General features: G+C 54.0%; 3 protein-coding genes across 3 annotated transcripts; all 3 read left to right on the forward strand.

The window, feature by feature from the left end:
• LOC106145731 (feather keratin) lies at window positions 1–882 on the forward strand. The gene is made up of 2 exons (XM_065054653.1): window positions 1–53; window positions 266–882. Exon 2 carries the CDS (start codon window positions 286–288, stop codon window positions 586–588), a length of 303 nt encoding a protein of 100 aa, XP_064910725.1. The 5' UTR covers window positions 1–53; window positions 266–285; the 3' UTR covers window positions 589–882.
• Window positions 883–6,362: 5,480 nt separating this feature from the next.
• Window positions 6,363–7,280, forward strand: LOC135578737 (feather keratin-like). The gene is made up of 2 exons (XM_065054655.1): window positions 6,363–6,451; window positions 6,664–7,280. Exon 2 carries the CDS (start codon window positions 6,684–6,686, stop codon window positions 6,984–6,986), a length of 303 nt encoding a protein of 100 aa, XP_064910727.1. The 5' UTR covers window positions 6,363–6,451; window positions 6,664–6,683; the 3' UTR covers window positions 6,987–7,280.
• Window positions 7,281–12,434: 5,154 nt separating this feature from the next.
• On the forward strand, window positions 12,435–13,301 carry LOC135578738 (feather keratin 1-like). The gene is made up of 2 exons (XM_065054656.1): window positions 12,435–12,472; window positions 12,685–13,301. The coding sequence occupies exon 2, from the start codon at window positions 12,705–12,707 to the stop codon at window positions 13,005–13,007; it is 303 nt and encodes a 100-aa protein (XP_064910728.1). The 5' UTR covers window positions 12,435–12,472; window positions 12,685–12,704; the 3' UTR covers window positions 13,008–13,301.
• The last annotated feature ends 299 nt before the right edge of the window (window positions 13,302–13,600 follow it).

Raw genomic sequence — 13,600 nt, forward strand, 5'->3', positions numbered from 1 at the left:
TCTCGCCCTCACACACTCTCCTGACACCTTCTCCTCCCTCCGCGCTCAACAAGGTGAGCCTCAACCCCCTTCCCCTCCTTCTCCTGCCCCGCCTGGCCCCTCTCTTCCAGCACGCTCTGCCCCAGCCTCAGCAGCCCTCACGCCTCCCCACCGCCACGCTCCCCACAGCCCCACACCAGCCTCCCCACTCCCTTGCCCTCCTGCAACACCGCTCCTCGCACCCCCACGCCCCTGCGCTTGCTCAACAGCCTCTCATCCCTTCCAGGGCCCCTCCACATCACACACATGGCCTGCTACGACGTCTGCCGCCCCTGCGGACCCACCCCGCTGGCCAACAGCTGCAACGAGCCCTGTTCCCTGCAGTGCCAGGACTCCCGCGTTGTCATTCAGCCTCCCGCCGTGGTGGTCACCCTGCCAGGACCCATCCTCACCTCCCACCCCCAGAGCACTGCCGTCGGATCCTCCGCATCGGCTGCCGTGGGCAACGAACTCGGCGCCCAGGGAGTTGCTGTCAACTCCGGCAGCTTTGGCTATGGCTTCGGAGGCCTGGGCTGCTTCAATGGTAGAAGGGGTGGCTACATCTGCTAAGGGCTCTTGCCACCACCCCTGATGCCAGCCACACACACCCTGGAAGCCACAGCACGGATTGAGGACACGCACCTCTATGGTCTTCCTGGCACATGGACCTGCTGTCCTTGGCTCCTCCTCTCACAGCACCAAACATGGAAGTAGGGAAGGGGCCAGCGTGGGCTGCCTGCAGATGTGGCGAATGGTCCTTCTCCCCTAGTCCCACATCTTTCTTTGCACCTCAGACTTGTGCTGTTTCACTTGGCACTCATGCCTTTTCACTTTTCTCCCTCAATAAAGTTCTCCTTCATCCCAGCTTGAGATGCAGCCTTTTGTCTTTTTCTCCCATGGCTCGTCCAACTTCACGTAAGAAAAAACAGGACTCAGTAGCCCATCAGGGTGGGAGCAAAAGGGAAACAAGACCTCTCCCAGGAAATATGCCACCAAGAACACCGGTGCCCAATGTCTTCCAGGATGTGACACAAACCCATCCCTGCCTCAAACAGAGCCTTCCACATGAGAACACTTCCCTGCGCACATCTTGGACAAGATCTCTCCCATGTCAGCACACACATCAATAACTCTCTTCCCCAGCATGACTCTCCAGCCCTCCCAGCAAACAGACTTCATTCCGTCCCCTCTGAAATTTCCACATTGATAACATCCCCCATGTGCTCTTTGCCTCCTGGCTAAAACATCCCAGCTCTCTCAGCCTCTGCTCAGGTAGAAGATGTTCCAGACCCTTTAGCATCTTCATGAACTTGCACTTCTCCTGCACTCCATGCCCTTCTTCCTCTGGGGAGCTCAGACCTGCACACAGGACCCCACAGGGGACGTCACCAGTGCTGAGCACAGAGGAACGGTCACCTCCTTCAACCTCCAGGTGCATTTGTTCTCCACCAAGGCCACAAGGCCCTTCTGTTCCAGGATGCTTTCTCTCCAGACAGCCCCCAGCCTTTTCTACTAGCAGTGCTGAGTCCTCCCCAGGAACAGGACTTGGCCTCTCACCTTTTGCTCAGCCTCATGACATTCCTCTGCATCCACTTCAAGGAAATTAGGAAGCTTCTTCAGGAATCGTGTGTTTAAACCACCATTCCCCATGGACTTACGCACATCACCCTCTTTTAGGGGCCAGACAGGAGTCCACCTGACTCATCACCCCCCACCACCCAGCCCTGCACTGGCCCAACCTGCCTCTTGCCTGCCAGGTGCTCCAGCACCATCAACACACACACACAGAGACCCTTCCTGCCCCACCTCATCTTCCTCACCAACAAACACTGCTCATGCGGTGAACAACCCTCACGACACTCACCTCCACTGAATTCAGGCAGGTCTTGGGAGGCCAGAGATGTTCTCACTCACTGCAAGCCAGCCAACGTTATTGTAGTTTGTAAGAAGGGCGTGAGTGAAGAGCCAGGAATCTGCAGACCTGTTAGTCTGACCACAGGACCTGTAAAATTGTGGAGAAGATGCAACTGAGCGCTGCTGAAAGGCATTTAAGGACAATGTAATCATCAGGTACAGTCAACAGGGGTTCACTAAGGGAAAGTCCTGTTTCACTGACTTCCTGTCCTTCTACAATAAGGTCACCTGCCTAGTGGGTGGAGGGAAAGTGGTGGACATAGCTTTTCTGGATATTAGTAAAGCTTTTGATCCATCTGCAATAGGGGAGAACTGTGAGATGTTCAGGGTTACACAATTAAAGACAAATGTCAAGGTACCTGAAAGCACCCACAGGAGGGCAACAAAGGTGATGAAAAGGCTGGAAAGCTTGTCCTAAAGGAGCAACTGAAGACATCTGGTTTGTGTAGTTTGGACAGAAGGAGGCTGAGGGGTGACCTCATTGTTCTCTGCAGTTTCCTGAGGAGGGGACGTGGAGAGGGAGGTGCTGAGCTCTTCTCCATCAGATCCAGTGACAGGACACATCGGAATGGACCAAAGCTGCACCACTGCAGGTTTAAACTTGACATTAGGAAACATTCATTTACAGGGACAGTGATCAAACAGTGGAACAGGCTTCCTAGAGAGGTGATCGATACCTCAAGCCTGTCAGCGTGGCAGAGTCATTTGGACAATACCTTTAATACCATGCTCACTTTTGCCTCCCCTGCCTGCCGGTCCCGCTCCCCTGGGCCTCTCACCGGCCTCACCAGCTCTCCCAGACCTCACCAGCCTCAGCCCCCAGTCGCAGCCTCCCCTCCTTACAGCCAGGCACTGCCTCAGCACTCACTGACCAGCCAGTCAGGGGGCAGGTGACAGACTGACCTTCAGGCAGCAGCTAACAACCTGCCAATCAGGGGCTGGTTACAGCTGCTAAAGAAGCACCTGGAAGGTTCCAGAATGCACCTTTCAGGACCCCAAAATCAACACCTCTGCTACAATAAATAAGATAATCAAATGGCCCCAAAACAACTGCAGGAGGGTGAACGAGGGAATGAATGAGTAGAAATGCTGCCAAAAACCAAACCAAGGCCTTGGACAAGAGTAGTTGAGGGGACTTGGAAGGGTGAACGTGGGAATGAATGGGAAGAAATGCTTCCAAAAACCAAACCAAATGCCTCGGACAAGAGTAGTTGGGGGTATTTGGAAGGGTAAGATGCAGGGAAATTGTCCTGATTAAATAACACACCCAAAAAACTCTAATCAGTAAATACATCAAGAGAACGTGCACTTCTTTCCTGTGCTGCAGGTGTCAGGGCACCCATGTAGAGTCCCTGTCATGGCCCCCCCTTGCTGTGGTCCCCAGCCCAACCACCTGGCAGTGCCCATGACCCCATCTTCACTCACGATCAGGTTCGGGACAAAACCACGGAGTCCTGTATCCTGCGTCCCCTTGCTGCCAGGACCCCGGGGCAACACATGCTGGGTTACCACCCCTTTGCTGTGGGAACCTCAGCTGACCCAAGTGTGGGTCCTTGTTGAACTGTCCACCTGGCTGCATGGTTCCCCTTTCACCTATGCAGAAGTCCCCGGACTACAGTCTCACCTTGCTGTGGGGTTCACAAATGATCCCTTGGTGAGGAAGATCCCCAGGCCCGCATACCCTCTTCTCTGCCGGCCCCACAAAGACCCATGCTGAGTGTCTATGGGCACCAGCCTTTCTGCTGCAGGGTCCATGGAGCACCACTGCAGGGGACCCCAAGCAATCGTCCCTGTGCTCGGAGGTCACACAGAAAGCCCCTTTGTGAGGTCACCGTCCCCCTCAGTGTGGGGTCCCTGAGGCACAGCCTGGGGCACTGAGGACCAGGAGCAGGAACAAGCCTGTGACCCTGCTCTGCTGGCAAGATGGGGCTCTGGGCTGGCCTGACCTTGGCTGGATGGCAGGTGCCCACCAAGCTGCTCTATCACTCCCCCTCCTCAACTGCATGAGGGGAGAAAATCTGAGGAAAGGCTCCTGAGTCTTTGTAAGGACAGGGAGATCTCCAGAGGCTGCAGTGGGACAATCTGCTCCAGCGTGGGGTTCACAACGGGCTGCAGGGGAATTTCTGCTCCAGCACCAGGAGCCCGTCCTGCACCTCCTTCTTCACTGACTTTGCTGACTATAGAGATGTTTCTATCATATATATCCCCCCCTCTCTGCTATTTACAATTTTGCAGTCATATTTATCCTTCTTAAAGATGTTCACACATTTGTGTTACCACCATTGCTGCTTGGCTCAGGTTTCACCAGCAACCAGTCTGGTTGGAGCTGGCTGGTGTCATTGAATAGAATCAACGAACAGTTTCAGGTACAAAAGACCTTTAAGATCATCAAACACAACTGTTAACCAAGCAACAGCAAGGTCACCACTGAACCGGGTCTCCAAGCACCACATCTACACATCTTTTAAAAACCTCCAGGGATGATGATTCCTCCACTACCCTGGGCAGTCCATTCCAGTGCTTCACAACACTTTCGGTGAATAAATTTCCCTAATATCCAATGTAAATCTCCCCTGGTGCAGCTTGAGGCCATTTTCTCTTGTCCTGTTTCTTGTTCCTTGGGAAAGACACAGACACCTACCTCCCTAAAACCTCCTTTCAGGTAGTTGTAGAGAGCGAGACGGTCTCCCCTCTGCCTCCCTTTCTCCAGGCTACGCTTACCGAGGGTCCACTCGAACCCCTCATCAGACCATGGAGACAGATATTAAACAGAACTGGTCCCAGCACTGAGCCCTGGGGAACACCACTTGTGAGCAGCCACCAACTGGATTTAACTCCAGTCACCACAGCTATTTGGGCCCAGCCATCCAGCCAGGTTTTTTGCCAGTGAAGGACACACCTGTCCAAGCCATGAGCAGCCACTTTCTCCAGTTGAATCACTGTCAAAGGCTTTAATAAAGTCCAGGTAGACAACATGCACAGCCATTCTCTCATCCACTAAGTGGGTCACCTTGTCAGAGAAGGAGATCAGGTTGCTCAAGCAGGACCTGCCTTTCATCACCCCATCCTGACTGGGCCAGATCGCCTGCTTGTCCCGTACATGAAGTGTGATGTCACTCAACATGATCTGCTCCATGACCTTCCCTGGTACCAAGGTCAGACTGACAGGCCTGCAGATCCCCAGATCCTCCTTCTGTCCCTTCATCTTATATAAGCAGCACATTTGCCAACCTCCAGCCAAGTAGGACCTCCCTGGTGAGCCAGGACTGCAGATAAATGAAGCAAAGTGGCTTGATGAGCGCCTCCGCCAGCTCCCTCAGTACCCTTGGCTGGATCCCATCAAGCCCCATAGTTCAGTGTGTGTCTAACTGGTTTAGGAGGTTTCCAACCATTTCCCCGTGGATTCTGGGGGTTTGTTCTGCTCCCTGTCTTCTACATCAGAGGCTTGGTGTCCAGAGAACAACTGGTCTTATTAGAAAGGCTGAGGCGTAGAAAGTATGAATTTTCCTCATCCTTTGCTCTGCGTGAGTGCCCCCACATCCAGTGAAGGATGGAGATTCTCATTAGCCCTCCTTTTGTTGATAATGTGTGTCTGGAAAAAAATTCTTGTATTTTAAAACAGTACCCAGATTATGTTGTACTTGCACATTCCCAATTCTAATTTTCCCCTGCATAACCTCATGACATCCCTGTAGCCCTCCTGAGGTACCTGCCCCTTCCTTTAAAAGTCATAAACTCTCTTTGTTTTCCCCGAGATCCAGCTAAAGTTCTCTGTTTAACCTGGATGGTGTTCTTCCCCACAGCTTCATATTTCTGCACATAGGGACTCTCTATGAACATTACAGAACCTTTGAGAACCTTACCTCAGAAACCACCCCTGCAGCTCTCTTGCTCCAAAAACTGGTGTCATATAACAAATCCACACAACTACAAGTTTAAAAGCAAGACGGGCACCAAGACACAAACAGATCAAACCCAATCAGGGAAGCCAGGCCTAAAGACAGGCTTAGAGAGATGTTAGCAAAGAAGAGAGAGACCAAAGACCACGTAAGAGGCAGCTCCTCATGCTCGTCAGAGCTCCAGAGCCCACAGCAGCCTGCCAGGGCTGTGAGAAAATGAGGCACCATCCACACAATGCAACCGCAAACCACACGAGAGCTGTGGGATGACCTCACTGACGACACCCCACCTCTCCTGTGCTTCAGCCGCATCCTCTGCCCGACCCGATACACACCATCAACGCCAAGTCTTTGGCCTCTAATGCTCGCACTTCAAAGCTGCCGCCAGGGCCAAGTGGACACGTCCTCAAGACAGGAACAAGAAATTGGAGCATTGTGGGAAGGAAAACACACCCTCCTCAATCCTGGCCAGGCTGTGGCATCAGAGAGCTGCTGGCTGCAAATTGTCGCCATGCGCAAAGGCTGTCCCGCCCCTCGGGGACCAGCATAAAAGTCGGCCCAGCGCCTCTCTCCCTCACACACTTCTCCTGACACCTTCTCCTCCCTCCGCGCTCAACAAGGTGAGCCTCAACCCCCTTCCCCTCCTTCTCCTGCCCCGCCTGGCCCCTCTCTTCCAGCACGCTCTGCCCCAGCCTCAGCAGCCCTCACGCCTCCCCACCGCCACGCTCCCCACAGCCCCACACCAGCCTCCCCACTCCCTCGCCCTCCTGCAACACCGCTCCTCGCACCCCCACGCCCCTGCGCTTGCTCAACAGCCTCTCGTCCCTTCCAGGGCTCCTCCACACCACACACATGGCCTGCTACGACGTCTGCCGCCCCTGTGGACCCACCCCGCTGGCCAACAGCTGCAACGAGCCCTGTTCCCTGCAGTGCCAGGACTCCCGCGTCGTCATCCAGCCTTCCACCGTGGTGGTCACCCTGCCAGGACCCATCCTCACCTCCCACCCCCAGAGCACCGCCGTCGGATCCTCCGCATCGGCTGCCGTGGGCAACGAACTCGGTGCTCAGGGAGTTGCCATCAACTCCGGCGCTTTTGGCTATGGCTTCGGTGGCCTGGGCTGCTTTGGTGGCAGAAGGGGTGGCTACATCTGCTAAGGGCTCTCGCCACCACCCGTGATGCCAACCACACACACCCTGGAAGCCACGCCACACATTCAGGACATGCACCTCTAGGCCCTTCCTGGCACATGGACCTGCTGTCCATGGCTCCTCGTCTGCAGGCACCAAGCACGGAAGCAGGGAAGTTGCCAGCCTGGGCTGCCTGCGTACCTCGATGAAGGTCCTTCTCCTCTTCTCCCACATCTTTCTTTGCACCTCAGACTTGTGCTGTTCCACTTGGCACTCCTGCCTTTTCACACTTCTCCCTCAATAAAGTTCTCCTTCATCCCAGCTTGAGATGCAGCCTATTGTCTTTTTCTCCTACGGCTCATCCAACCTCACTTGAGAACAACCAGGACTCAATAGCCAATCATGGTGGGTGGAAAAGAATAACACGACCTCTTCCAGGAAATATGCCACCACCACCACCACCAGTGCCCACTGGCATCCAGGATGTGACACAAACCCATCCCTGGCTCAAGCAGAGCCTTCCACATGACAATGCTTCCCTGTGCACATCTTGGACAAGATCATGCCAACACACACATCATTAACTCTCTTCCCCAGCTCTCTCAGCCTCTCCTCCGGTGGAACATGTTCCAGACCCTTTAGCATCTTCATGAAACTGCACTAACACATCCATGTCCTTCTTCCACTGGGGAACTCAGTCCTGCACGCACGACTCCACATGGGACCTCACCAGTGCTGGGGAGAGAAGAACAGCCACCTTCCTTAACCTCCTGTCAAGTCTTTTCTCAATGCTGCCCTGGAGACTTGATGGCCCCTATTGCGTAGAGGGTTGATTTCCAGCTTAGGGCCCATTTCTTCTCCACCAGAACCACAAGACCCTTCTCTGACAAGCTGTTTTCTGTTCAACTGTCCCGCAGTCATTCCTGCTGCCAGCTCTGAGTCCTCCCCAGAACAGGACTTGGCCTCTCCCCTTGCTCAGGTCCATGAGACTCCTCTGTGGCCACGGAAATCAGGAAGCTCCATCGTCAAACGTGTGTTTAAACCACATTTTCCCACAGATTTATACAGATCCATATACACAACATCTCCCTTTCTAGGGGGCAGATATGAGTCCACTGGACTCACCGGCTCCACCAGCCCAGCCCTGCACTGGCCCAACCTGCCTCTTGCCTGCCAGGTGCTCCAGCACCATCAACACACACACACAGAGACCCTTCCTGCCCCACCTCATCTTCCTCACCAACAAACACTGCTCATGCGCTGAACAACCCTCACAACACTCACGACACATCTCGGGACTCCAGAGATGTTCTCACTCACTGCAAGCCAGCCAACGTTATTCCAGTTTGTAAAAAGGGTGTGAGTGAAAAGCCAGGAATCTGCAGACCTGTTAGTCTGACCACAGGACCTGGAAAATTATGGAGAAGGTGCAACCAAGTTATGCTGAAAGGCATTTAAGGGCAATGTAATCATCAGGTACAGTCAACAGGGGCTCACTACGTCCTGTGTAAGTGATTTCCTTTCCTTCTACAAAAAGGTCACGTGCCTCGTGCATGAAGGGAAGATGGTGGACGTAGCTTTTCTGGATTTTAGTAAAGGTTTTGATCTATCCGAATGGGGGGAATATTGTGAGGTGTTGTGCGAGGTGTTTAAGACGAATGTCAAGGTACTTGAAAGCACCCACAGGAGGGTAACAAAGTTGTACGAAGATCTGGAAGGCATGTCCTAAAGGAGCAACTGAGGACAGCGGGTTGGTCTAGTTTGGACAGAAGGAGGCTGAGGGGCGACCTCATTACTCTCTACAGCTTCCTGAGGAGGGGATGTGGAGAGGGAGGTGCTGACCTCTTCTCCATCAGATCCAGTGACAGGACATTTGGGAATGGATCAAAGCTGCACCACTGCAGGTTTAAAATTGACATTAGAAACATTTATTTACAGGGACAGTGGTCAAACAGTGGAACAGGCTTCCTAGAGAGGTGATCGATACCCCAAGCTTGTCAGTGTTTCAGAGGCATTTGGACACTGCTCTTAACACCACGCTTTATCTTTTACTCAGCCCTGATGTGCTCAGGCAGTGGGACTACATGGTCACTACTGGTCCCTTCCAACTGGCTTGCTATGGTCCCGTTTGTTCTGCTTCCCCAACCCTTTCCCATGCAAACATCCCCTCAAGGGTCTCAGCTTCACAGCCCCAGGCACCACGCACACCTCCCATTGCCCCTGCGCTACGCCCAGTCCCACTCTGGCCCCACAAACACTGCACACAGAAATGGCCTCACCCCTCGGCGCTCACCCCACATTCACCCCCAAAGCCGTCACTCACCAGCCTCCCCTGCCTGCCGGTCCCGCTCCCCTGGGCCTCTCACCGGCCTCACCAGCTCTCCCAGACCTCACCAGCCTCAGCCCCCAGTCGCAGCCTCCCCTCCCCACAGCCAGGCACTGCCTCAGCACTCACTGACCAGCCAGTCAGGGGGCAGGTAACAACCTGACCATCAGGCAGCAGGTAACAACCTGCCAATCAGGGGACAGATAACATCCTTACCATCAAGCCACAGGTAGTTTACCTGCCAATCAGTGGGCAGCTTACAGGCACTATAGAAGCACCTGGAATGTTCCAGAAGGTGCCTTTCAGGACCTCAAAATCAACACTTCTTTTACAATACAAAGACCTCAGACTAGTGTAGTTCAGGGGACTTGGAAGAGTAAGATGGAGAGAAATTGTCCTGATTAAATAACACCCCAAAAAACTGTGATCAGTAAATACATCAACAGACCCTGCACTGCTTGCCTGCTCTAGAGGTGCCAGGGCACCCATGTGGGGTCCCTGTCATGGCCCCCCCTTGCTGTGGTCCCCAGCCCAACCACCTGGCAGTGCCCATGACCCCATCTTCACTCACGGTCAGGTTCCAGGGACAAAACCACGGAGTCCTGTATCCTGCGTCCCCTTGCTGCCAGGACCCCGGGCAACACATGCTGGGTCACCCCCCCCTTGCTGTGGGGTCCTCAGCTGACCCAAGTGTGGGTCCTTGTTGCACTGTCCCCCTGGCCCCACAGTCCCAACTCCACCTACGCAGGAGTCCCCAGACGTCTATCTCACCTTGCTGTGCGGGACATAAAGCAACCCTCCCTGTGCTCTGAGGTCACACAGAAAGCCCCTTTGTGAGGTCACCGTCCCCCTCAGTGTGGGGTCCCTGAGGCACAGCCTGGGGCACTGAGGACCAGGAGCAGGAACAAGCCTGTGACCCTGCTCTGCTGGCAAGATGGGGCTCTGGGCTGGCCTGACCTTGGCTGGATGGCAGGTGCCCACCAAGCTGCTCTATCACTCCCCCTCCTCAACTGCATGAGGGGAGAAAATCTGAGGAAAGGCTCCTGAGTCTTTGTAAGGACAGGGAGATCTCCAGAGGCTGCAGTGGGACAATCTGCTCCAGCGTGGGGTTCACAACGGGCTGCAGGGGAATCTCTGCTCCAGCACCAGGAGCTCATCCTGCACCTCATTCCTCACTGAACTTGCTGGTTGTAGAGATTTTTTCTATCACATCCATCCATCCCTCTCTCTCTTCCGGTTACAATTGTGCAATCATTTTCCCCCTTCTTAAAGATGTTCACACCTCTGTGCTACCACCATTGCTGATTGGCTCAGGTTTCACCAGCAACCAGTCTGGTTGGAGCTGGCTGGTGCCTTTGAACAGAATCAAAGAATTGTTTCAGGTACAAAAGACCTTTAAGATCATCATCCCAAGTGTTTACCAAGCAATACCAAGGTCACCACTAAACCATGTCCTCAAGCACCACATCTACACATCTTTTAAACACCTCCAGGGATCATGACTCCACTACTACCCTGGGCAGTAAATGCTTGACAACAATTTTGGTGAATAAATTTCCCTAATATCCAATGTAAATCTCCCCTGGTGCAGCTTGAGGGCATTTTCTCTTGTCCTGTTCCTTGTTCCTTAGGAAAAACACTGACGCCTACCTCACTACAACCTCCTTTCAGGTAGTTGCAGAGAGCGAGACAGTCTCCCCTCTGCCTCCCTTTCTCCAGGCTACGCTTACCGAGGGTCCACTCGATCCCCTCATCAGACCATGGAGACAGATATTAAACAGAACTGGCCCCAGCACTGAGCCCTGGGGAACACCACTTGTGAGCAGCCACCAACTGGATTTAACTCCAGTCACCACAGATATTTGGGCCCAGTCATCCAGCCAGGTTTTTTGCCAGTGAAGGATACACCTGTCCAAGCCATGAGCAGCCACTTTCTCCAGTTGAATCAGTGTCAAAGGCTTTAATAAACTCTAGGTAGACAACATCCACAGCCATTCCCTCCTCCACTAAGTGGGTCACCTTGTCATAGAAGGAGATCAGGTTGGTCAAGCAGGACCTGCCTTTCATCACCCCATCCTGACTGGGCCCGACCCCCTGGTTGTCCTGTACTTGCTGTGTAATGTCACTCAACATGATCTGCTCCATGACCTGAAAGACTAAGGGGAAGAAATCATTTTCCCCATCCTTTGCCCTGTGATTGCCCCCACAACAAGTAAAGGATGGAAATTCTCATTAGCCCTCCTTTGGTTGATAATGTATGTCTAGAATCATTTTATTCTATTTTGTAACAGCACACAGATTTTGTTGTAGTAGCGTCTTTGCAATCCTAATTTGCTCCCTGCACAACCTCATGACATCCCTGTAGTCCTCCTGAGTTACCTGCCCCTTCCTGTAAAAGTCATAAACTCTCTTTGTTTTACCAAGTTCCAGCTAAAGCTCTCTGTCTAGCTAGGATGGTCTTCTTCCCCATAGCTTCATATTATTGCCCAGGGGGACTCTCTACGAACATTACAGAATCATTGTGAACCTCATCTCAGAAACTACCCCTGTAGCTCCCTTGCTCCAAAACCCTGTGTTGGATAACAAATCCACACAGATACAAGCTTAAAAGCAGGAGGGGCACCAAGACATGCACAGATCAAACCCAATCAGGAATCCAGGCCTAAAGACAGGCTTAGAGAGATGTTAGCAAAGAGTAACAGACCAAAGCTCATCTTAGTGGCAGCTCCACATGCCTGGCACAGCTCCAGAGCCAAGACCAGCTGGCCAGGCCTGAAAGGAAATGAGGCCACCTCTTCACAAAGCACCCGCAAACCACACGAGTGCCATGGGATGACCTCACTGACGACACCCCACCTTCTCCTACGCATTCGCTGCGTCCTCTGCCCGCCCTGACATGCGCCATCAACGCCAAGTCTTTGGCCTCTACTGCTCGCACTTCAAAGCTGCTGCCAGGGCCAAGTGGACACGTCCTCAAGACAACAACAAGAAATTGGAGCATTGCAGGAAGGAAAACACACCCTCCTCATTCCTGGCCAGGCTGTGGCATCAGACAGCTGCTGGCTGCAAATTGTCGCCATGCGCAAAGGCTGTCCCGCCCCTCGGGGACCAGCATAAAAGCCGGCCCAGCGCCTCTCTCCCTCACACACTTCTCCTGACGCCTTCTCCTCCCTCCGCGCTCAACAAGGTGAGCCTCAACCCCCTTCCCCTCCTTCTCCTGCCCCGCCTGGCCCCTCTCTTCCAGCACGCTCTGCCCCAGCCTCAGCAGCCCTCACGCCTCCCCACCGCCACGCTCCCCACAGCCCCACACCAGCCTCCCCACTCCCTCGCCCTCCTGCAACACCGCTCCTCGCACCCCCACGCCCCTGCGCTTGCTCAACAGCCTCTCGTCCCTTCCAGGGCCCCTCCACACCACACACATGGCCTGCTACGACGTCTGCCGCCCCTGCGGACCCACCCCGCTGGCCAACAGCTGCAACGAGCCCTGTTCCCTGCAGTGCCAGGACTCCCGTGTCCTCATCCAGCCTTCCACCGTGGTGGTCACCCTGCCAGGACCCATCCTCACCTCCCACCCCCAGAGCACCGCCGTCGGATCCTCTTCATCGGCTGCAGTGGGCAACGAACTCGGTGCTCAGGGAGTTGCCATCAACTCCGGCGCTTTTGGCTACGGCTTCGGAGGCCTGGGCTGCTTCGGTGGCAGAAGGGCTGGATACATCTGCTAAGGGCTCTCGCCACCACCCGTGATGCCAACCACACACACCCTGGAAGCCACGCCACACATTCAGGACATGCACCTCTAGGCCCTTCCTGGCACATGGACCTGCTGTCCATGGCTCCTCGTCTGCAGGCACCAAGCACGGAAGCAGGGAAGTTGCCAGCCTGGGCTGCCTGCGTACCTTGATGAAGGTCCTTCTCCTCTTCTCCCACATCTTTCTTTGCACCTCAGACTTGTGCTGTTCCACTTGGCACTCCTGCCTTTTCACTTTTCTCCCTCAATAAAGTTCTCCTTCAACCCAGCTTGAGATGCAGCCTATTGTCTTTTTCTCCCACGGCTCGTCCAACTTCACTTGAGAACAACCAGGACTCAATAGCCCATCATGGTGGGTGGAAAAGAGTAACACGACCTCTTCCAGGAAATATGGCGCCACCACCACCAGTGCCCACTGGCTTCCAGGATCTGACACAAACCCATCCCTGGCTCAAGCAGAGCCTTCCACATGACAACGCTTCCCTGTGCACATCTTGGACAAGATCATGCCAGCACACACATCAATAACTCTCTTCCCCACCTCTCTCAGCCTCTCCTCCGGTGGAA

Source organism: Columba livia, chromosome 2 (genome assembly GCF_036013475.1).
Source record: "Columba livia isolate bColLiv1 breed racing homer chromosome 2, bColLiv1.pat.W.v2, whole genome shotgun sequence".
NCBI classification, from domain to species: Eukaryota; Metazoa; Chordata; class Aves; order Columbiformes; family Columbidae; genus Columba; species Columba livia.

Excerpts from the sequence above, each read along its gene's own strand:
- LOC135578738 (XM_065054656.1), top strand. The coding sequence starts at position 12,705 with ATGGCCTGCTACGACGTCTGCCGCCCCTGCGGACCCACCCCGCTGGCC.
- LOC135578737 (XM_065054655.1), top strand. The coding sequence starts at position 6,684 with ATGGCCTGCTACGACGTCTGCCGCCCCTGTGGACCCACCCCGCTGGCC.
- LOC106145731 (XM_065054653.1), top strand. The coding sequence starts at position 286 with ATGGCCTGCTACGACGTCTGCCGCCCCTGCGGACCCACCCCGCTGGCC.